General features: G+C 49.4%; 1 protein-coding gene across 2 annotated transcripts in view; it reads left to right on the top strand.

The window, feature by feature from the left end:
• The first annotated feature begins 892 nt into the window (after positions 1–892).
• The window catches only part of UBE2G1 (ubiquitin conjugating enzyme E2 G1), a 78870-nt gene continuing 55470 nt past the window's right edge, over positions 893–24292 (top strand). Inside the window, exon 1 of one of the 2 annotated variants that reach the window (XM_063953706.1) lies at positions 893–989. In XM_063953706.1, coding sequence (XP_063809776.1) covers positions 908–989 — 82 coding nt within the window. In that variant the 5' untranslated portion in view covers positions 893–907. The other variant, XM_063953707.1, reaches the window with a different exon arrangement.

Genomic DNA, 24292 nt, shown 5'->3' with positions numbered 1-24292 from the left:
GCCCAGTGTGTAGGGCCTATTAGACTAGTGGCCTTGCCTTGCTTTCCTGACATAGCAAGCGCTGAGGTGCTTTTATAGTAATGCTGACATAATATAGTTCATAAAGTGCAAAAGTTCATTTATTTCAGTAATTCAACTTCAAAGGTGAATTTATTATATTATATAGACCCATACAGGTGAGATATTTCAAGCGAATATTTGTTATAATTTTGATGATTGTGGCGTACAGCTTAAGAATATCCAAAATCTCAGAAAATTAGAATATTACATAAATCAATAAAAAAGGTTTTTAAATACAGAAATGTCGGCCCTCTGAAAAGTATAAGCATGCCTATGTACTCAGTACTTGGTTTGCGCCTCTTTTACATGAATTACTGCCTCAATGCAGCGTGGCATGGATTCCATCAGCCTGTGGCACTGCTGAGGTGTTATGGAAGACCAGGATGCTTCAATAGCGGCCTTCAGCTCTTCTGCATTGTTCCGTCTCGTGTCTCATCTTTCTCTTTGTATGTAATGAGTCTAAATAATATATTAGTTTAACTTTTTAAGTTGAATTACTGAAATAAATGAACTTTTACACAATATTCTAATTTCCTGAGTTTCACCTGTATCTGTTAAGATTACTGTCAATTGTTTGATTACTGTGATTGCAATGAATCCACCTCCTTATGGGATCCAGTCACTCTTGTCCTGAGCTATTAAAATAGAGGCTGTGTATGTATGTAAGGGTCATGTGTATATAATGCGCATTGTTTATTTGTATAGGATGATGATAATAATGAATACAGACCAATCTGTCCATACACAATAATATGCCAATCTGTGTTTTGTCAAAACCTGCGTACTGCACTGTGTAAAAGGGGGAAACTTCCAGGGAACGCCACATATTACGTATGACCTTCCCAAGATGTCTGCTGTAACCCGACCTTCCCAAGATGGCCGCACGCTGCCGCCGCCGCCTCCTCCCCCCACGAGTGCGCAGTGTGTAGGTCAGTCTCCGGAGGAAGGGTTGTTACTGCGCAGGCGCGCTGAGGCCAGAGTGCAGAGTGAGAGGGACAGATAGTGAGAGGAGCCGGGGAGGGAGACAGAGGTGACGGCTCGGACCAGCTGTGCTTCCCCCTCTCCCGTGTCACTGACCCGCATCGGTACAGCATGACGGAGCCGCAGTCTGCGCTCCTGCTGCGGAGACAGCTTGCAGGTAATTTTCCCCCTCCCCGGGGCAGCAAGGAAGGAGGGAGAGTGCGGCGGTAGTACGCCAGTGTCACCCGCTACATGCCCGCTGCCCAGCCCCCTATCTCCCCCGGCATAGGTAGGGGTGCGGGGTAGGGGGAGAGCCCCGCGGCCGGGCTGTGCGGTGGGGAGAGGGCAGTACTGTTGCCATAGAGAGGGGGAGGGGGTTGCTGTGCGCAGGCGGCGGCAGCATTGTGTGTAGTACATAGAGGTACCCCCTGCGTGCGGCTGCTCGTGCCCCATGTCCTGGCCGGTGCGGGGCGCAGAGGGGTCGGCGCTATATATATTCCCTGTACCCCCAACGTGTTGCCGGCGCTGTACTGTGGGCTGTAGGTAGCATACACACAGGGGGTGACCCGGCTGCGGGTGTCTGTGTGGGTGAGCTCCGGGTGTGACGGGAACAGCGCCCCAGGTGGCCCCTGTAGTAGAGAAAGTTCCGTGTTGTGCAATGCCGGGCTTCCCAGCTCCGCTGCCCTTTGTGTCCGGCTGCTGCTGCACGGGGTCCTGGCAGCAAGTGACACCCCGGCCGCCGCCGCTGTGCTCCGACCCGTCACACCGGGGAGTCGCAGTGCTGCCGCCACAGCTGCTGCCGCCGGGGTTATTCCTGGCCAGCAGTGTCATGGTATATGGGGGGTGGGAGGCGGCGCGGCCATTGTTGTTGCGAAGCAGCTTCTGTCTGTCACACACACATGTCGTAAAGTGCAGCCATGTAACAGAAGTGTGGTCACCCCGGTGCGTGGAGCCTGAACAGTGACCATACAGTATTTTTGTCTCTTGTACTACTGTCTGTATATATCTACTTGGTCTACGATTCAGCTGTCAGTGTCCTCTCTATACATAGGCTGGCCTGGGAGTCTGACAGGAGCAGGGCAGCCTCAGCCTCCCACATCTGTCCTCAATAGAACGCTGGGAGCCCGGACTGACCCACCAGTGCTCACATTCATAGACAGTACTGGTCAAGGCCAGACTAGCCGACTGTCAGTCTGAACCTGCAAATAATGGGAGGGCTGGCATTTATGAGAATAGCAGGAATGTCCACAGTTCTAAAAACTACTAAGGGGTCTATTCATGAAGCAGAGAAAAGCCCTGTTTTGCGGTAAACAGGGCTTTTCTCTGCTTACCGCAATTCACAGAGCTGGTTACCGTGGAGAAGTCTCTGACTTCTCCAGCGGTACCCCCGCTCTGTGGCTGAATCGCATCACCATACCTTTGTATGGTGAGTGCGATTCATGAAGGTTCATGGAGTTCAGGTTCGCCATCTGAGGACGGCGTAACCTGAACTGCGGTGCGGAGACGTCAGGGAAGCTCAATGCTTCCCTGATCGCTGCTCGACACCTCATGCTGGCTCCGCCCCCCGACCTCCCAGCAACCACTGCGGCCGGCCGGGAGGTCAACACCGTGCGCATGCGCAAAGGGACCGTCGCTGGACCCCGCGCATCGCAGGGAGGGACCGCCGGAGAAGACGTCACCGCGGGAGCCCCAGACACCGCAGCGCATCGACGGAAGGGTAAGTATACATGAATTGCTACTTATCACGGCTATACATCGCATCGAAGCGATGCGATGTATAGTGATAAGTAGCAATTCTGATTTCGTTTTGTACATGAATAGACCCCTAAAAGTGGTGTGGTACCATTTACCGGTGGTCTTGTGACCTAGGGGTCTAATCACTAAGAAAACGAAAACAGAATTGCTACTTACCACTATACATCGCATCGCTTCGATGCGATGTATAGCTGTAATAAGTAGCAATTCATGTATACTCACCCTTCTGATGATGCAGTGTCTGGGGCTCCTGCGGTGAGGTTATCTCCAGCGCAGAGGCGTCACTCACCTCTGTGACACCCGGTGCGGCAACGAGTATAAAGGGGTGGGGCTTCACGGGAATGGGCGGAGCTTAAACAGAGGGGCGGGGCTTCACGGGCGGAACCCGTTTTTTGATTATTGCAGTGCTGGCTCCTACACAGTGACAGGAGCCGAGTGCTGCACATAATATAACAGTGCAGCACTCGGCTTCTGTCACTCTGCAGGAGCCGGCATTTTGGTGTCACCCCTCGGTGGGTGACACCTGGGAGCGGCCCGCACCCCCGTTGTGACGCCACTGCTCCAGCGGTCCCTCACTGCGATGCGTGGAGGGTTGGTTCTAAATCTGGGCGGGGTAAGGGATCTCTGATGTCACAAGGGGTGGAGCCACGTCATCAGGGGGAGGAGCCATGGCCGAACAGGGTACCAGAAATGTACCCTCGCTGGCTTGCCACGCTTCGGGCTCAGTGGCTCGCTTCGCTCGCCACCGTGTTACTAAAGGTAATAGTTGGTGGCGTGGATAGTAGAGGAACTATCCCGCTGGCCTTGCTCCTTCCCCTCATGTCGTGGCTCCTCCCCCTGACGTAAAAGGTCCCTTAAGGCCCGTACACACTGGTCGATATATCGGCCGTTCTCTTGAACGGCCGATATATCGCGGGACCGTCGGCCAGTGTGTACGGCCAATACGTCTGTGAACTCCGTCGTTCACAGACGTATTGCGTCGGCCGCGCAGCACAGCCGACGGCCAATATATCTACCGATATATTGGTGCGTTGCTGTGTGTGTACGGGGCGGCCGACCGCCCGTACACATGCTGCGGCGGCCGGCGGTGATTGACAGCTGAACTGGGCGGGCGTGTGTACACGCCCGCCCAGTTCATGACGTCAGTGCCCGACGGATCGGGCAGTGTGTATGCACAGCACACTGCCCGATCCGTCCATAGATATATCTGCAGACCAATTGATCTGCAGATATATCTATTAGTGTGTACCCACCTTTAGGCCACTTGAATCTAGCATCTACCATGCGCGGAGTCTGGCAGCAGGTCCCTTTGCGCATGCGCAGCTTATTGACCTCCCGGCAGGCCGCAGTGGCTGCTGGGAGGTCGGGAGTGCGGAGCCAGCGCCGGGTGCAGAGCAGGGAAGCATTGAGCCTCCCTGCTGTCTCCGCACCGCAGTTCAGGTTACGCCATCCTGAGATGGCGAACCTGAACCCCATGGAGAAGCGGAAAGCAGAGCTTTCCGCACCTTCATGAATCGCACTCACCATACAAAGGTATGGTGATGCGATTCAGGCACAGAGCGGGGGTACCGCTGGAGAAGTCAGAGACTTCTCCACGGTAACCCGCTCTGTGAATTGCACTAGGCAGAGAAAAGCCCTGTTTAACGCAAAACAGGGCTTTTCACTGCTACATGAATAGACCACCAAGAGGGGTATCCTGATGGAGGAGATCCCAACAGTGGTGACTTAAATATATTTACCTTCCCAACCAACCACCCTAACTCTCACTTCACTGCAGGTCTCCATACACTACTGCCGCTTTGCCAATGGCAGAAGTCGCATACGTTCTCCCATGAACTACCCGGCAGCTTCCCGCGTGGCAGGATTGGATACGATACACTGTATGCAAAAGACTGTATACGATGTATCGTATGCGATCCCAGCCATGGCTGTAAATCTATAGTGCAGCCCTTGTGATCTCCGGCTCCGATCCGATGCACACACATGCGATTGCTCGGCCTGATGCGTCGAAATTGGATGAAAAGGGCCCAATTCGCACTAGTGTATGGTTACTTTAACACTCACCAGAGTTCCGGCATCTGTATTTTCAGGATTTCGACTGCTAGCATTCTGACCCCCGGCATGCTGAATGTATACCCTGAAAAGTGGCATATTCTCATTATTTCTCTTGGTCATGTTTTATACATACAGTAACTAAATTAAATATGATTTTAAATTTAAAAAACGATATTCAATTGTTGAACAGTCAGTTAAATGTACAGGCATAACCCTAACAAAAGTAATGTACTTATTTTATACTGGACAAATATTGACTAGATGGTGACACTCTACTGCTTTGTGTGTTTGAGATATTTTATTTGTGTGTGTGCTTTGTTTATTTCTACTATTACAGAAAAAAGGTTGTTGCTCAATGCTTCCACCAACATCAAGCAATGTCATCTAATTAACACACTGGGAATTACTTGGCAGTGATGCACCATGGGAGGGCACTTGTGTATAAATGATCGTTATGTTTGTCTATATCTGTTGTAATAAAGGCCAGTGACCTAAGCCAGTGTTTTATGAAAACCCAATGGTTTACATACAGTGGTGGTGAGAGATCTGTTTAGGTCTTGTACAGCAAGTTCGCTCCCGGGGCACTTTGTGACTTGCACCGCTGAGTGTGCCAGGGTCTGTGACTGACACAGAATTCCCGGCCCTGGCAGAGTGAAATCACTGGCTATCCTACGTAATCTGGGGATTAGTCAGATGGGCAATGTTTTCAGCAGATGATCCGATGCTCTATCTTTGGTGTGTGTGGGAAGTAATCCACTCCCCACACTCTGGTTGACATTTATACCATTTCCCAAGCTTGGTCCTCAAGGCACCCTAACACATTGCAGGATTTAAGGGTATCCATTGTTGAGTTTAATTAAAATGACAAGGTGCTTATTAAGTCACCCGTTCCTAAGCATGGAGACTCTTGAAACATGGCCTGTTAGGGTGGTTTCAGGAATGACTTTGGGAAACATTGGTTTACCACCAACGAGCCACACAGAGTTTATGCTAACGACCAATTTGCTTTTTTCACCATTTAATCTTCTGTCCAGCATAACTGCTCCCTGCGTTTAGCCAATTGGGTCTTAGGGATGTTCCTAACATAGTTGATCGAATCAGTGGGCGCCTTGGTCACAGCAGGCAAGGACTGTGTTGATCTTGTGGGAGACAGTGACATGTCCACTTTCATGAGTGTTTTTAGGACAAAGGCAGTATCTTGATATAAGGAAGGGAATGGAGGCAAGTGACAAAGCACAGTTGGTTTGATAGCTGGAAGTGCAGGTTCACCAGTAGTGTAGAGTAGTGTATTTCATCAGTGATTTAGGACGGTATTCAATACAGTGGCTAATTTACTCGCATGGGATTATCCTTTTAGCCTTGATGCCGGCATATTTTGTTGATTTAGTTTTGCCTGATAAGTAACCATTTCTTCTGCAATCACTGCCGCGAAAACGCATAGCTTTTTGCGGATCCTATGAGCCGTATTAAAATGTAACCTCCCTTCAGCAATCGCGGATGCCCGTAGCTATTCTAATGTTGCTGCCAACGGGCACAACAAGTTTATTTCCACTCGCTACCCCAGAGGGTAGCGGACAGAAATGCGCTTAGAGAGACTGGTCTTTTCACGCCCGCGCCCATTACTTTAGTCTGGTTTAGGTGCTTTGCGCGCATGAACCAGAGTGTAATGGGCGCAATAAGTGGGGGCATTTGAATATTACCCTGCCATCTCCCGTCACTTTAGACAGGAGATCGGGGTGCGATATGAATTCCCCCCTATGTGTTTCACACCAAAAAATGGGTTTTAATTGGATAGCCCAATAATGACCATTGAACAAAAATTGACAATTCCGGTGTTTCTTTGCTGGGTCAACTGTAATTCGCCCTTTTTGAATTGAGCCCAAACAGTTCCTGGTATGCAAGTCCTGTAGATAGCTGTAGTTGTAAATCATAAAGCTGTGTTATAACCTTACTAGCAAAACAAAATATTAAGGCATTTTAAAATCTCTGGAAATGTGTCTAGTAATTGCCCCTGCGTATCCGGTATGATATACTGGCAGATGGAATGCAGGCTGTCCGTATACCAACAGCGGCGTCCCGTCTGCCAGAATAGTCAGCGAGTCGCCTTGCGTGTTTGCTGTGCTCGCCACGCCTCGGTCCTGGTGGTGAGCTTAGTTTGCCATAGGGTCTATTCCAACTCAGTTGGTGGCGTGGACCCACCAACCGAGTGGGAATTAGGGATGGGTGTTGGTATGGTGGCTGTCAGTAAAATGCTCTCCGTTGGGATTCCGGCGTTGGTGGTCTCCTGAACGCTGGGAACCCGACCGCCAGCATTTTGACTGCATCCCACCCCTGACCCCTCCCTCTTGACATTTGTGGCTTTCTGAATAGGTGGTATGCAATTTACATTTACATTGCAGGCTTTTTATAAAATGTTAAAAATCTTCAGTATTTAGAAATACAGTATTATGGACACATTGAAGGAATGGGCTGCATTAATTGATTGGTTCTTATGAAAATTCCGTTATATCCAAAGTGGGAATAACGCATATGCTATTTACCTTTGCTCTTAGTCTTTTATATGTATAGTATACTGCTTTCTCTGTGTCTGTAATTTTTCTTTTTTTATAATTCAAAGTAGAGCTATTTCACATGTATTTCATGTCTTTAGGTCTCTAGATTTCACAGCTAGTTTGGCTAAAGAGTATTGCATACCTATAGTTACACAGTGGACGATGCTGTTACACTGATGAGGCATGTGCATGTTATTTACACCTTAGAAGGAAATTTCAGACCTTGAGCTCTCTAGTGTGAAGAAACAGATGGCAGGGCAGTACAGTATGTATGTACATGCATACGATGTATACACCAAAACAGGATGATGTATTTGTATTAGAAATGGTAGTTTGCTGGCTCTAAAACTCTGTACATTTCTCTTACGTCCTAGAGGATGCTGGGGACTCCACAAGGACCATGGGGTATAGACTGGATCCGCAGGAGACATGGGCACACTATAAGACTTTGAATGGGTGTGAACTGGCTCCTCCCTCTATGCCCCTCCTCCTCCAGTTAGATTCTGTACCCAGAGAGACTGGACACACACTAGGGGAGCTCTCCTGAGTTTCTCTAAAAAGACTTTCTGTTAGGTTTTTATTTTCAGGGAGATCTGCTGGCTACAGGCTTCGTGGGAGTGAGGGGAGAGAAGCAGACCTACTTCTTCTGAGTTCAAAGGCTCTGCTTCTTAGGCTACTGGACACCATTAGTTCCAGAGGGTTCGATCACTTGGTGCGCCTAGCTGCTTGTTCCCGGAGCCGCGCTGTCAACCCCCTCACAGAGCCAGAAGAAAGAAGCCGGGTGAGTATAAAGAAGATCAGAAGACTTCCGTAATGAGGTACCGTGCAGCGGTCGTGCTGCACGCCATGCACCCACACACACTTCGGGCGGCACTTACAGGGTGCAGGATGATTACTGGAGTTCAGCACTGGCCAGAATATATATATAATAAGAATTTACTTACCGATAATTCTATTTCTCGGAGTCCGTAGTGGATGCTGGGGTTCCTGAAAGGACCATGGGGAATAGCGGCTCCGCAGGAGACAGGGCACAAAAAAGTAAAGCTTTACTAGGTCAGGTGGTGTGCACTGGCTCCTCCCCCTATGACCCTCCTCCAGACTCCAGTTAGGTACTGTGCCCGGACGAGCATACACAATAAGGGAGGCATTTTGAATCCCGGGTAAGACTCATACCAGCCACACCAATCACACCGTACAACTTGTGATCTAAACCCAGTTAACAGTATGACAACAGAAAGGGCCTCTTAAAGATGGCTCCTTAACAATAACCCGAATTAGTTAACAATAACTATGTACAAGTATTGCAGATAATCCGCACTTGGGATGGGCGCCCAGCATCCACTACGGACTCCGAGAAATAGAATTATCGGTAAGTAAATTCTTATTTTCTCTATCGTCCTAAGTGGATGCTGGGGTTCCTGAAAGGACCATGGGGATTATACCAAAGCTCCCAAACGGGCGGGAGAGTGCGGATGACTCTGCAGCACCGAATGAGAGAACTCCAGGTCCTCCTTTGCCAGGGTATCAAATTTGTAAAATTTTACAAACGTGTTCTCCCCCGACCACGTAGCTGCTCGGCAGAGTTGTAATGCCGAGACCCCTCGGGCAGCCGCCCAAGATGAGCCCACCTTCCTTGTGGAGTGGGCTTTTACAGTTTTAGGCTGTGGCAGGCCTGCCACAGAATGTGCAAGTTGAATTGTGTTACAAATCCAACGAGCAATCGACTGCTTAGAAGCAGGTGCGCCCAACTTGTTGGGTGCATACAATATAAACAGCGAGTCAGATTTTCTGACTCCAGCCGTCCTTGCAATGTATATTTTTAAGGCTCTGACAACGTCCAACAACTTGGAGTCCTCCAAGTCGCTAGTGGCCGCAGGCACCACAATAGGTTGGTTCAGATGAAATGCTGATACCACTTTAGGGAGAAAATGCGGACGAGTCCGCAGTTCTGCCCTATCCGAATGGAAGATTAGATAAGGACTTTTATAAGATAAAGCCGCCAATTCAGATACTCTCCTGGCAGAGGCCAGGGCTAGTAACATAGTCACTTTCAATGTGAGATATTTCAAATCCACCTTTTTCAATGGTTCAAACCAATGGGATTTGAGGAAATCTAAAACTACATTTAGATCCCACGGTGCCACCGGAGGCACCACAGGAGGCTGTATATGCAGTACTCCCTTGACAAAAGTCTGGACCTCAGGGACAGAGGCCAATTCTTTTTGGAAGAATATTGACAGGGCCGAAATTTGAACCTTAATGGATCCCAATTTGAGACCCATAGATAATCCTGATTGCAGGAAATGTAGGAAACGACCCAGTTGGAATTCCTCCGTCGGAACCCTCCGATCCTCGCACCACGCTACATATTTTCGCCAAATGCGGTGATAATGTTTCACGGTGACTTCCTTCCGTGCCTTAATCAAGGTAGGAATGACTTCTTCTGGAATGCCTTTCCCTTTTAGGATCTGGCGTTCAACCGCCATGCCGTCAAACGCAGCCGCGGTAAGTCTTGAAAAAGACAGGGACCCTGCTGTAGCAGGTCCCTTCTCAGAGGTAGAGGCCACGGTTCGTCCGTGAGCATCTCTTGAAGTTCCGGATACCAAGTCCTTCTCGGCCAATCCGGAACCACTAGTATTGTTCTTACTCTTCTTTGCCGTATGATCTTCAATACCTTTGGTATGAGCGGCAGAGGAGGAAACACATACACTGACTGGTACACCCAAGGAGTTACCAGTGCGTCCACAGCTATTGCCTGTGGATCTCTTGACCTGGCGCAATATTTGTCCAGTTTCTTGTTGAGGCGAGACGCCATCATGTCTACAATTGGTCTTTCCCAACGGTCTATTAACATGTTGAAGACTTCTGGATGTAGACCCCACTCTCCCGGATGAAGATCGTGTCTGCTGAGGAAGTCTGCTTCCCAGTTGTCCACGCCCGGGATGAACACTGCTGACAGTGCTATCACGTGATTCTCCGCCCAGCGAAGAATCTTGGCAGCTTCTGCCATTGCACTCCTGCTTCTTGTGCCGCCCTGCCTGTTTACATGGGCGACCGCCGTGATGTTGTCCGACTGAATCAACACCGGCTTTCCTTGCAGGAGAAGTTCCGCCTGGCTTAGAGCATTGTAGATTGCTCTTAGTTCCAGAATGTTTATGTGAAGAGACTTTTCCAGACTCGTCCATACTCCCTGGAAGTTTCTTCCTTGTGTGACTGCTCCCCAGCCTCTCAGGCTGGCGTCCGTGGTCACCAGGATCCAATCCTGAATGCCGAATCTGCGGCCTTCTAATAGGTGAGCCTTCTGCAACCACCACAGAAGTGACACCCTTGTCTTTGGTGACAGGGTTATTCGCAGGTGCATCTGCAGATGCGACCCTGACCATTTGTCCAACAGATCCCTTTGGAATATTCTTGCATGGAATCTGCCGAATGGAATTGCTTCGTAAGAAGCCACCATTTTTCCCAGGACTCTTGTGCATTGATGTACTGACACTTTTCCTGGTTTTAGGAGGTTCCTGACCAGATCGGATAACTCCTTGGCTTTTTCCTCTGGAAGGAAAACCTTTTTCTGAACCGTGTCCAGAATCATTCCTAGGAACAGCAGACGAGTTGTCGGGATTAAATGGGATTTTGGAATATTCAGAATCCACCCGTGTTGTCTTAGCACCTCTTGAGATAGTGCTAAAGCTGTCTCCAGCTGTTCTCTGGACCTTGCCCTTATTAGGAGATCGTCCAAGTATGGGATAACTAATACGCCTTTTCTTCGAAGAAGAATCATCATCTCGGCCATTACCTTGGTAAAGACCCGAGGCGCCGTGGACAATCCGAACGGCAGCGTCTGAAACTGATAGTGACAGTTTTGAACAATGAACCTGAGGTACCCCTGGTGTGCGGGGTAAATCGGAACGTGTAGATACGCATCCTTGATGTCCAAGGATACCATAAAGTCCCCTTCTTCCAGGTTCGCTATCACTGCTCTGAGTGACTCCATCTTGAACTTGAACTTTTTTATGTAGAGGTTCAAGGACTTCAGATTTAGAATAGGCCTTACCGAGCCATCCGGCTTCGGTACCACAAATAGAGTGGAATAATACCCCTTTCCTTGTTGTAATAGGGGTACTTTGACTATCACCTGCTGAGCGTACAGCTTGTGAATGGCTTCCAACACCCTCTCCCTTTCGGAAGAGACGGTTGGTAAGGCAGACTTCAGGAAACGATGAGGAGGATCCGTCTCTAATTCCAACCTGTACCCCTGAGATATTATCTGCAGGATCCAGGGGTCTACCTGCGAGTGAGCCCACTGCGCGCTGTAATTTTTGAGACGGCCCCCCACTGTCCCCGAGTCCGCTTGAGAGGCCCCAGCGTCATGCTGAGGTTTTTGCAGGAGCCGGGGAGGGCTTCTGTTCCTGGGAAGGAGCTGCCTGTTGGTGTCTCTTCCCTCTTCCTCTGCCTCGTGGCAGGTACGACAAGCCCTTTGCTCTCTTATTTTTGTAGGAGCGAAAAGGCTGCGGTTGAAAGGTCGGTGCCTTTCTCTGTTGGGGAGTGACTTGAGGTAAAAAAGTGGATTTCCCGGCAGTAGCCGTGGCCACCAAGTCTGATAGACCAACTCCAAATAACTCCTCCCCTTTATACGGCAAAACCTCCATGTGACGTTTTGAATCCGCATCGCCTGTCCACTGTCGTGTCCATAAGGCTCTTCTGGCTGAAATGGACATAGCACTCACCCGAGATGCCAGTGTGCAAATATCCCTCTGTGCATCACGCATATAGATAAATGCATCCTTTATTTGTTCTAACGACAGTAAAACATTGTCCCTATCTAGGGTATCAATATTTTCAATCAGGGATTCTGACCAAACTACTCCAGCACTGCACATCCAGGCAGTTGCTATAGCTGGTCGTAGTATAACACCTGCATGTGTGTATATATTCTTTTGAATAACTTCCATCTTTCTATCTGATGGATCCTTAAGTGCGGCCGTCTCAGGAGAGGGTAACGCCACTTGTTTGGATAAGCGTGTGAGCGCCTTGTCCACCTTAGGGGGTGTTTCCCAGCGCGCCCTAACCTCTGGCGGGAAAGGGTATAATGCCAATAACTTTTTTGAAATTATCAACTTTTTATCAGGAGCAACCCACGCTTCATCACACACGTCATTTAATTCTTCTGATTCAGGAAAAACTGTTTGTAGTTTTTTCACACCATACATAATACCCTGTTTTACGGTATCTGTAGTATCAGCTAAATGTAACGTCTCCTTCATTGCCAAAATCATATAACGTGTGGCCCTACTGGAAAATACGTTTGAATTTCTACCGTCGTCACTGGAATCAGTGCCCGTGTCTGGGTCTGTGTCGACCGACTGAGGCAAAGGGCGTTTTACAGCCCCTGACGGTGTTTGAGGCGCCTGGACAGGCATTAATTGATTGTCCGGCCGCCTCATGTCCTCAACTGACTGTTTAAGGGAAGATAAACCATCACGTAATTCCACAAATAAAGGCATCCATTCTGGTGTCGACCCCCTGGGGGGTGACATCTGCATATTTGGCAATTGCTCCGCCTCCACACCAATATCGTCCTCATACATGTCGACACCACGTACCGACACACACCGCAAACTCACAGGGAATGCTCTAATGAAGACAGGACCCACTAGCCCTTTTGGGGAGACAGAGGGAGAGTCTGCCAGCACACACCACAAAGCGCTATATATACAAGGGATATCCTTATATTAAGTGCTCCCTTATAGCTGCTTTAATATATATATATATAGCCATTAATGTGCCCCCCCTCTCTGTTTTACCCTGTTTCTGTAGTGCAGTGCAGGGGAGAGACCTGGGAGCCGTTCTGACCAGCGGAGCTGTGACAGAAAATGGCGCCGTGTGCTGAGGAGATAGGCCCCGCCCCTTTTTCGGCGGGTTCTTCTCCCGCTATTTTTCCAGTCAGGCAGGGGTTAAATATCTCCATATAGCCCCTATGGGCTATATGTGAGGTATTTTTAGCCTTGTATAAGGTTTATATTTGCCTCTCAGAGCGCCCCCCCCCAGCGCTCTGCACCCTCAGTGACTGCCCAGTGAAGTGTGCTGAGAGGAAAATGGCGCACAGCTGCAGTGCTGTGCGCTACCTTATGAAGACTGAGGAGTCTTCAGCCGCCGGTTTCCGGACCTCTTCACGCTTCAGCATCTGCAAGGGGGTCGGCGGCGCGGCTCCGGGACCGGACTCCACGGCTGGGCCTGTGTTCGATCCCTCTGGAGCTAATGGTGTCCAGTAGCCAAGCAGCAAATCCACTCTGCATGCAGGTGAGTTTACTACTTTCCCCCTAAGTCCCACGTTGCAGTGATCCTGTTGCCAGCAGGACTCACTGTAAAGAAAAAAAAAACCTAAACTAAACTTTCTCTAAGCAGCTCTTTAGGAGAGCCACCTAGATTGCACCCTTCTCGTTCGGGCACAAAATCTAACTGGAGTCTGGAGGAGGGTCATAGGGGGAGGAGCCAGTGCACACCACCTGACCTAGTAAAGCTTTACTTTTTTGTGCCCTGTCTCCTGCGGAGCCGCTATTCCCCATGGTCCTTTCAGGAACCCCAGCATCCACTTAGGACGATAGAGAAATATATATATATATATATATATATATATATATATATATATATATATATATATATGAAGTGCCTAGGCACTAAATATAGCCCCCGCCAGTATAAATATTTAAAATTTGAGCTGGACTACAGCGTGCCGGTGAGGGGGCGTGGCTTAGCCCTCACAGCTTACCAGCGCCATTTTCTCTTCACAGGAACAGAGACGCTGGCCCGGACCTCCACTCTCCTGCACAAGTAACAGGGAGCAAAATGGGGGGGGGGGGCACAGTAATCTGGTGCGATTAACCCTTTAATAACAGCACAAACAGGTCTGGGGCACTGTGTATTTGCTCTCAGTACCGGGATAGGCGCTGGGGTGTGAGCTGGTAAACTCCCTCTGTGTTTCTCTAACAGGCTTTCCTGTGGGTCTGTCCCCTATAGCCAGTGTGTTTGTGCGTGTCGGTACGTGTGTGTCGACATATCTGAGGCTGAATGCTCCTCCCCGGAGGAAGTTGCAGTGGGGGCAGATAAGGCGCTGGGAGTGACTGTCGACACCGCCGACTGCTGATTGGGTGGATATGTTGAGTACATTGAATGCAAATGTGGTGTTATTGACTAAAAGGCTGGATAAATCTGATTCTCAGACACAAACGTGGAAAAAAATCCATGGAGGACGCCTTATCTCAGGTACAGGCCCCCTCAGGGTCACAAAAGCGTTCATTTACCCAGATGGCGTATACTGATACCGACACGGACTCTGATTCCAGTGTCGACTATAGTGAGGCCAGTTTAAATCCGAAACTGGTTAAGAGTATTCAGTACGTGATTGTGGCAATTAAAGACGTTTTACATATTTCAGAAGTACCTACTGTTCCTGATACAAGGGTTTGTTTGTATAAGGGAAAAAAGCCTGTGGTGACGTTTCCCCCTCTCATGAGCTGAACACTCTTTGTGAAAAAGCTTGGGAATCTCCTGACAAAAGGTGGCAGATTCCCAAGAGAATTCTAATGGCATATCCTTTCCCCTCTGACGACAGGGAAAAGTGGGAGTCATCTCCCAAATTGGACAAGGCTCTGTCAAGATTGTCCAAGAAGGTGGCGCTTCCGTCTCCTGACACTGCTGCCCTAAAGGACCCTGCGGATCGTAAGCAGGAAACGACCTTAAAATCCCTTTATGTCATTACGGGTGCGCTGCTCAGACCTGCCGTGGCGTCGGCATGGGTGAGTAGTGCTATTGGCAAGTGGGCAGATAATTTGGCATCTGACATGGATACCCTGGATAGGGCTAGCATTCTTTTGACTCTCGGTTATATCAGGGACGCTGCAGCTTACCTAAAGGATGCGGCAAGGGATATTGGTCTCTTGGGATCAAGGGCTAATGCCATGGCAGTCTCGGCCAGGAGAGCGCTGTGGATTCATCAATGGAATGCTGATGCCGACTCTAAAAAAGCTATGGAAGCTCTCCCTTATAAAGGTAGGGTCTTGTTTGGGGATGGCCTAGCTGATCTGGTGTCTACAGCTACAGCGGGTAAGTCATCCTTTCTTCCTTATGTTCCTGCACAACAGAAAAAGACACCGCATTATCAGATGCAGTCCTTTCGGCCTAATAAATACAAAAAAGGAAGAGGGTTGTCCTTCCTTGCCTCTAAGGGTAGAGGAAGAGGAAAAAGGTCACCTGCTGTGCCAGGCTCCCAGGAGCAGAAGTCCTCCCCGGCTTCTGCCAAGTCCACCGCATGACGCTGGGGCTCCTCTACGGGAGTCCGTACCGGTGGGGGCGCGTCTCCGACTCTTCAGTCAGGTCTGGTTTCACTCGGCCCTGGATCCTTGGGTGGTAGACATAGTGTCCCAAGGGTACAAACTGGAGTTTCAAGAAGTGCCCCCCCCCACCGATTTTTCAAATCAGCCTTGCCAGTTTCTATCCCAGAAAGGGAAGTAGTACGTGCTGCAATACAAAAGCTTTGTCAACAGCGTGTTATTTTGACGGTACCCCCGTCTCAACGGGGAGAAGGGTTTTATTCAACCCTATTTGTCGTACCAAAGCCGGATGGCTTGGTCAGACCGATCCTGAACCTAAAATCCCTCAATCTGTATTTGAAAACTTTCAAGTTCAAGATGGAATCTCTTCGAGCAGTGATTTCCAGTCTGGAAGGGGGGGATTTTATGGCGTCAGTCGACATCAAAGATGCCTACTTACATGTCCCAATATATCCTCCACATCAAGCTTTCCTGAGGTTTGCTGTTCAGGATTGTCATTACCAATTTCAGACGTTGCCGTTTGGTCTTTCCACGGCCCTGAGGGTCTTCACCAAAGTAATGGCGGAAATGATGGTACTCCTACGCAAGCTGGGTGTCACAATTATCCCGTACTTGGACGATCTCCTGATAAAGGCGAAGTCAAGGGAGCAGTTGCTAAGAAACGTGGCACTCTCCCTGACTGTTCTGCAACAACGTGGTTGGATTCTAAATTTGCCAAAGTCACAGTTGATTCCGACAACTCGGCTGTCTTTCTTGGGCATGATCCTGGACACAGAACTGCAGAGTGTTTCTCCCAGCGGAAAAAGCTCTGGAAATCCAGACCATGGTCAAGGAGATTCTGAAACCGGCAAGAGTGTCGATCCATCAATGCACTCAGGTGCTGGGGAAGATGGTTGCAGCTTACGAAGCCATTCTGTTTGGCAGGTTTCATGCCCGGGTATTTCAGTGGGACCTGTTGGACAAGTGGTCCGGGTCTCGCCTGCACATGCACCGGAAAATAAGTATCTTCCAGGACCAGAATATCTCTCCTGTGGTGGCTTCAAAGTTCTCACCTCCTAGAGGGACGAAGGTTCAGGATCCAGGATTGGGTCCTGGTGACCACGGATGCAAGTCTCCGAGGCTGGGGAGCAGTCACACAGGGAAAATGGTGAAGCCAAGAAGCTTGTCTGCACATAAACGTTCTGGAATTAAGAGCCATCTACAACGGCCTTCTACAAGCGGGACACTTTCTTCGAGATCTACCTGTCCTGATTCAGTCGGACAACGTAACAGCTGTAGCGTACATAAACCGCCAGGGCGGAACAAGGAGCAGAGCGGCGATGGCGGAGGCCACAAAAGTTCTCCGCTGGGCGGAAAAACATGTAAGCGCTCTCAGCAGTCTTCCTTCCGGGCGTGGACAACTGGGAAGCAGATTTCCTCAGCAGACACGATCTCCATTCAGGAGAGTGGGGTCTTCATCAAGAGGTTTTTGCAGAAGTGACAAGTCGTTGGGGAATTCCTCAAATAGACATGATGGCGTCTCGCCTCAACAAGAAGCTTCAGAGATATTGTTCCAGGTCGAGGGACCCTCAAGCCAGTGCAGTGGACGCCCTGGTGACTCCGTGGGTGTTTCAGTCGGTATATGTGTTCCCTCCACTTCCACTCATTCCTAAAGTGATAAGGATCATAAGAAGAACAAGGGTTCAGGCGATACTCATTGTTCTAGATTGGCCACGGAGGGCCTGGTATCCGGATCTTCGGACTTGCTCATAGAAGATCCCTGGCCTCTTCCTCTCAGAGAGGATCTGTTACTGCAGGGGCCATGCGTCTTCCAGGACTTACCGCGGTTTGCGTTTGACAGCGTGGAGGTTGAACGCCAAATCCTGGCTTGAAAGGGTATTCCCGGGCAAGTCATCCCCACTCTACTTAAGGCTAGAAAGGAGGTCATGGCGAAGCATTATCACCGTATTTGGAGAAAGTATGTGTTTTGGTTTGAAGCCAAGAAGGCTCCTACGGAGGAGTTTCAGCTGGGTCGTTTCCTCCGTTTTTTGCAGGCAGGTGTGGATGCAGGCCTGAAATTAGGTTCCATTAAAGTGCAGATTTCGGCTTTATCTATTTTCTTTCAAAAGGAATTGGCCGCCCTTCCAGAGGTTCAGACTTTCGTGAAGGGAGTTCTTCACATCCATCCTCCGTTTGTGCCACCCGTGGCACCGTGGGATCTTGACGTGGTGTTGCAATTTCTTATGTCTCACTGGTTTGAACCTTTGCGAAAGGTTGAGTTGAAATTTCTCACTTGGAAGTTGGTCATGCTTTTGGCCTTGGCTTTCGCAAGACGGGTGTCGGAATTGGCGGCTTTGTCTCACGAGCCCCTATTTGATTTTCCATATGGATAGAGCGGAATTGAGAACTCGTCAACAATTTCTGCCGAAGGTGGTTTCTTCGTTTCACATAAACCAACCTATTGTGGTACCTGTGGCTCAAATTAGGAAATCAGAGTCTCTGTTTGTCCTATATGCTCCCAACAAAATTGGGGCTCCTGCTTCCAAGCAGACTATTGCCCGATGGATCTGTAATCCGATTCGGCATGCTCATTCTACGGCTGGATTGCCGTTGCCGAAGTCTGTGAAAGCCTGTTCTACCAGGAAGGTGGGCTCATCTTGGGCGGCTGCCTGAGGAGTCTCGGTGCTACAACTTTGCTGAGCAGCTACGTGGTCGGGTTCAAACATTTTTGCTAAGTTCTACAAGTTTGAAACCCTGGCTGATGAGGACCTCATGTTTGCTCAATCGGTGCTGCAGAGTCGTCCGCACTCTCCCGCCCGGTCTGGAGCTTTGGTATAGACCCCATGGTCCTTTTGGAGTCCCCAGCATCCTCTAGGACGTAAGAGAAAATAGGATTTTATTACCCACCGGTAAATCCTTTTCTCCTAGTCCGTAGAGGATGCTGGGCGCCCGTCCCTGTGTGGACTGTTTTTTTGCAGTAGTATTGATAGTTATTGCTTCTGTTACACGGTGGTAGTATATCGGTTATGTTTAGCTTGTTGCTGTTCTTAGTTCATGCTGTTAACTGGTATTGCTTAAAAGCCATGTTGTACGGTGTGTTGTGGTGTGACCCTTGGTTAACAAAAATCCTTTTCCTCGAAATGTCCGTCTCCCTGGGCACAATTCCTATAACTCAGGTCTGGAGGAGGGCATAGAGGGAGGAGCCAGTTCACACCCATTCAAAGTCTTATAGTGTGCCCATGTCTCCTGCGGATCCCGTCTATACCCCATGGTCCTTTTTGGAGTCCCCAGCATCCTCTACGGACTAGGAGAAAAGGATTTACCGGTAAGTATTAAAATCCTATTATTTCTTACTTGTGACAAGTGTTTGGTCACTGTTGTACTGGCTGTATAGATTGTAACTGATAGTTACTCTCTTGGCATGTTTTGGGTATTTTGAGTTTCTTCAGCGGGGTACACGGTGTTCCACAGGGAATACAGCGGGGTGTAGAGTTGGATCTTGATCCGAGGAACAAACCGGTTAAGGGGTATATGCAATTGCGGTCGAATTGCCGCAAATGTCGAATAACGGGGCATTTTCGACAAAAAAAAAAACCTGTCGAATTGGATTCGACAATGCAATACAGTACTTTTCGACAAAACCTGCCGTTTCAGATTCAACTTTTTGCAATTCGACATGTCTGCAATGGTAAAAATGCGGCTTTTCGACAAAAGTATATTCAATTGAAGAATGTCGATTCGACAACAGTGCTTTTCGACAGTCATATCGTCAATTTCATTCCGCCTCATTTGCTGTCGTGATCTAATAAAAATTTTTAAAAACATGTTTGTTTTTGTGTTTTTTTGATTGCTAATAGCATATCTATTTATATTAGAAGGGTATTTAGGAGCCACAAGTATTATAATTATATATATATTTCTCTGACGTCCTAGTGGATGCTGGGGACTCCGTAAGGACCATGGGGAATAGACGGGCTCCGCAGGAGACTGGGCACTCTAAAGAAAGATTTAGGACTATCTGGTGTGCACTGGCTCCTCCCCCTATGACCCTCCTCCAAGCCTCAGTTAGATTTCTGTGCCCGGCTGAGCTGGATGCACACTAGGGGCTCTCCTGAGCTCCTAGGAAGAAAGTGTTTGATAGGTTTTTTATTTGCAGTGAGACCTGCTGGCAACAGGCTCACTGCATCGAGGGACTAAGGGGAGAAGAAGCGAACCTACCTAAGTGGTGGTAGCTTGGGCTTCTTAGGCTACTGGACACCATTAGCTCCAGAGGGATCGAACACAGGACCCGACCTCGTCGTCCGTTCCCGGAGCCGCGCCGCCGTCCCCCTTACAGAGCCAGAAGCAAGAAGGTGGTCCGGAAAATCGGCGGCTGAAGACTTCTGTCTTCTCCAAGGTAGCGCACAGCACTGCAGCTGTGCGCCATTGCTCCTCATGCACACCACACACTTCGGTCACTGATGGGTGCAGGGCGCTGGGGGGGGCGTCCTGAGCAGCAATACTGACACCTTGGCTGGCAAACTGGCACCATATATAGCCCCAGAGGCTATATAGGTGCTTTTTAACCCCTGCCAGAATCCATAAAAATGCGGGAGAAAGCTCCGCCCCTTTTTCGCGGACTATCTCCTTAAGCACACTGGCGCCATTTTTCCCTCACAGCTCCGTTGGAGGGAAGCTCCCTGGCTCTCCCCTGCAGTCAATACTACAGAAAGGGTTAAAAAGAGAGGGGGGGCACAATTTAGGCGCAGTATACAATATATATAGGCAGCTATAAGGGAAAACACTCTTATATGTGATATCCCTGTGATATATAGCGCCCTGGTGTGTGCTGGCATACTCTCCCTCTGTCTCCCCAAAGGGCTTTGTGGGGTCCTGTCCTCTGTCAGAGCATTCCCTGTGTGTGTGCTGTGTGTCGGTACGGCTGTGTCGAAATGTATGAGGAGGATAATGATGTGGAGGCGGAGCGAATGCCTGTAAATGTGATGTCACCCCCTGCGGGATCGACACCGGTGTGGTTGGACTTATGGAAGGACTACGTGAAAGTGTCAGCTCCTTACACAAAAGGTCGACGACACAGAACAGCCGGCTACTCAGCTTGTGCCTGTTCCAGCGTCTCAAATGTCATGGGGGGCTCTAAAAACGCCCGCTACCTCAGATGGCAGAAACAGATGTCGACACGGATACCGACTCCAGTGTCGACGACGATGAGACTAGTGTACCCTCCAAATAGGTCCACCCGTTACATGATTGAGGCAATGAAAAATGTATTACACATTTATGATAATACCCCAGGTACCACATAAAAGGGTATTATGTTTGGTGAGAGAAAACTACCAGTAGTTTTTCCTGCATCTGAGAAATTAAATGAGGTGTGTGAGGAAGCGTGGTCTTCCCCCGGTAAGAAATTGATAATTTCTAAACGGTAATTGGCAGCGTACCCTTTCCCGCCAGAGGATAGGTCACGTTGGGAAACACCCCATAGGGTAGATACAGCGCTTACACGCTTATCAGAAAAGGTGCCACTACCGTCTCCGGATACGGCCGCCCTGAAGGAACCTGCTGATAAAAAGCAGGGGGTTACCCTAAAAGATATAGTCACACACTCGGGCATTATATTGCGACCAGCCATTGCTTCGGCATGGATGTGCAGTGCTCCCGCTGCGTGGTCAGATTCCCTGTCGGAAAATTACTATAGATAGGGACAATATTTTGCTGACAATAGAGCATATAAAAGACGTGGTCTTATACATGCTTGATGCACAGAGAGATATTTGCCGGCTGGCATCAAAAATAAGCGCTAGGTCCATTGCCGCCAGACGGGGGTTATGGACTCGGCAATGGTCAGGCGATGCCGACTCAAATCGGCACATGGAAGTTTTGCCCTATAAGGGGGTAAAACTGTTTGGGGATGGTCTTTCAGACCTCGTTTCCACAGCTACTGCTGGGAAATCGACTTTTTTGCCACAGGCTAACCCACAACAAAAGAAAGCACCGTATCATCAAGTACAGTCCTTTCGGCCCCAGAAAAGCAAGAGGGCTAGAGGCTCATCCTTTCTGCCGAGAGGCAAAGGTAGAGGAAAAAGCTGCAGCACACAGCTAGTTCCCAAGAGCAGAAGTCCTCCCTGCGTCCGGTAAGTCCACAGCATGACGCTGGGGCTGCTCAGGCGGACCCGGGTACGGTGGGGGCCCGTCTCAGAAATTTCAGCGCCCAGTGTGCTCTCTCACATGGATCCCTGGGTCCTTCAAGTAGTATCTCAGGGGTACAGGCTGGAGTTCGAGACGTTCTTCCCCCCGCCGTTTCCTAAAATCTGCCTTACCGGCACCTCCCTCTGCCAGGGAGGCGGTGTTGGTGGCTATTCAACACTATAATCACAACAAGTGATTGTCAAGGTGCCCCTCCTTCAGCAAGGAAGGGGTTACTATTCCACAATGGTTGTGGTACCGAAACAGAACGGTTCGGTGAGACCCATCTTAAAATTAAAATACTTGAACTTTTATATCAGAAGATTCAAGTTCAAGATGGAATCGCTCAGGGCGGTTATTACGAGCCTGGACGAGGGGGATTACAGGGTCTCCCTGGACATCAAGGATGCGTACCTGCATGTCCCCATTTACCCTCCTCACCAGGAGTACCTCAGATGTGTGGTACAGGACTGTCACTATCAGTTCCAGACGCTGCCGTTGGAGTTGTCCACGGCACCGAAGGTCTTTACCAAGGTAATGGCCGAAATGATGATACTCCTTCGCAAGAAGGAAGTTTTTATTATCCCGTACTTGGACGATCTCCTGATAAAGGCGAGGTCCAAAGAACAGTTGGTAGTGGGGGTAGTACTCTCTCGGGAAGTGCTACAACAGCACGACTGGATTCTCAATATTCCAAAGTCACAGCTGGTCCCGACGACACGTCTTCTGTTCCTGGGAATGATTCTGGACACAGACCAGAAAAGAGTGTTTCTTCCAGTGGAAGCACATGAGTCCTGGAAAAAATGGTAGCTTCGTACGAAGCATAATTCCATTCGGAAGGTTCCACGTAAGGACGTTCAAGTGGGACCTGTGGGACAAATGGTCCGGGTCCCATCTACAGATACAACAGCGGATAACCCTGTCGGCAAGAAACAGGTTGTCGCTGCTGTGGTGGCTGCAGAGGGCTCATCTACTAGAGGGCCGCAGATTCGGAATACAGGACTGGGTCCTGGTGACCACGGAGGCCAGCCTTCGGGGCTGGGGTGCAGTCACACAGGGAAGAAATTTCCAAGAAGATTTCGATTCACATAAATATTCTGGAGCTAAGGGCCATTTACAATGCCCTATGCCAAGCAAGGCCCCTGCTTCAGAACCAGCCGGTACTGATCCAATCAGACAATATCACGGCGGTCGCCCATGTAAACAGACAGGGCGGCACAAGAAGCAGGATGGCGATGGCAGAAGCCACAAGGATTCTCCGATGGGCGACCTACACCCGGGAGAATGGGGACTTCTTCCAGAAGTTTTCCAAATGCGGGTTAATCGTTGGGAATGACCACGGGTGGACATGATGGCGTCCCGCCTCAACAAAAAGTTGAAAAGATATTGCGCCAGGTCAAGGGACCCTCAGGCGATCGCTGTGGACGCTCTAGTGACACCGTGGGTGTACCAGTCGGTTTATGTGTTTCCTCCTCTACCTCTCATACCCAAAGTACTGAGAATAATAAGAATGCGAGGAGTGAAAACCATACTCGTGGTTCCGGATTGGCCAAGAAGAGCTTGGTACCCGGAACTTCAAGAGATGCTGGCAGAGGACCCTTGGCCTCTGCCGCTCAGACAAGACCTGCTGCAGCAGGGACCCTGTCTGTTCCAAGACTTACCGCGGCTGCGTTTGACGGCATGGCGGTTGAACACCGGATCCTAAAGGAAAAGGGTATTCCGGAGGAAGTCATCCCTACCCTGATCAAAGCCAGGAAGGATGTCACCGCAAGACATTATTACCGCATTTGGCGGAAATATGTTGCTTGGTGTGAGGCCATGAAGGCCCCGAAGGAGGAATTTCAACTGGGTCGATTCCTACACTTCCTGCAAGCAGGGGTGACGTTGGGCCTCAAATTGGGGTCCATCAAGGTCCAGATTTCAGCTCTGTCGATTTTCTTCCAGAAAGAACTGGCTTCACTGCCTGAAGTTCAGACTTTTGTCAAAGGAGTTCTGCATATTCAGCCTCCTTTTGTGCCCCCAGTGGCACCTTGGGATCTCAATGTGGTTTTGGCATTCCTGAAATCACATTGGTTCGAACCACTTAAGACTGTGGAATTAAAATATCTCGCGTGGAAAGTGGTCGTACTGTTGGCCCTGGCTTCGGCCAGGCGGGTTCAGAATTGGCGGCTTTGTCTTGAAAGAGCCCTTATCTGATTTTCCAGGTGGATAGGGCAGAATTGAGGACTCGTCCTCAGTTTCTCCCGAAGGTGGTCTCAGCTTTTCACTTGAACCAACCTATTGTGGTGCCTGCGGCTACTAGGGACTTGGAGGATTCCAAGTTGCTGGACGTAGTCAGGGCCCTGAAAATTTATGTTTCCAGGACGGCTGGAGTCAGAAAAACTGACTCGCTGTTTTTCCTGTATGCACCCAACAAGCTGG

The sequence above is a fragment of the Pseudophryne corroboree genome, chromosome 2, assembly GCF_028390025.1.
Source record: "Pseudophryne corroboree isolate aPseCor3 chromosome 2, aPseCor3.hap2, whole genome shotgun sequence".
Classification (NCBI taxonomy): Eukaryota; Metazoa; Chordata; class Amphibia; order Anura; family Myobatrachidae; genus Pseudophryne; species Pseudophryne corroboree.
Note: the sequence above shows the minus strand (reverse complement) of the source record. Positions and strands in the feature narration are given on the sequence as shown.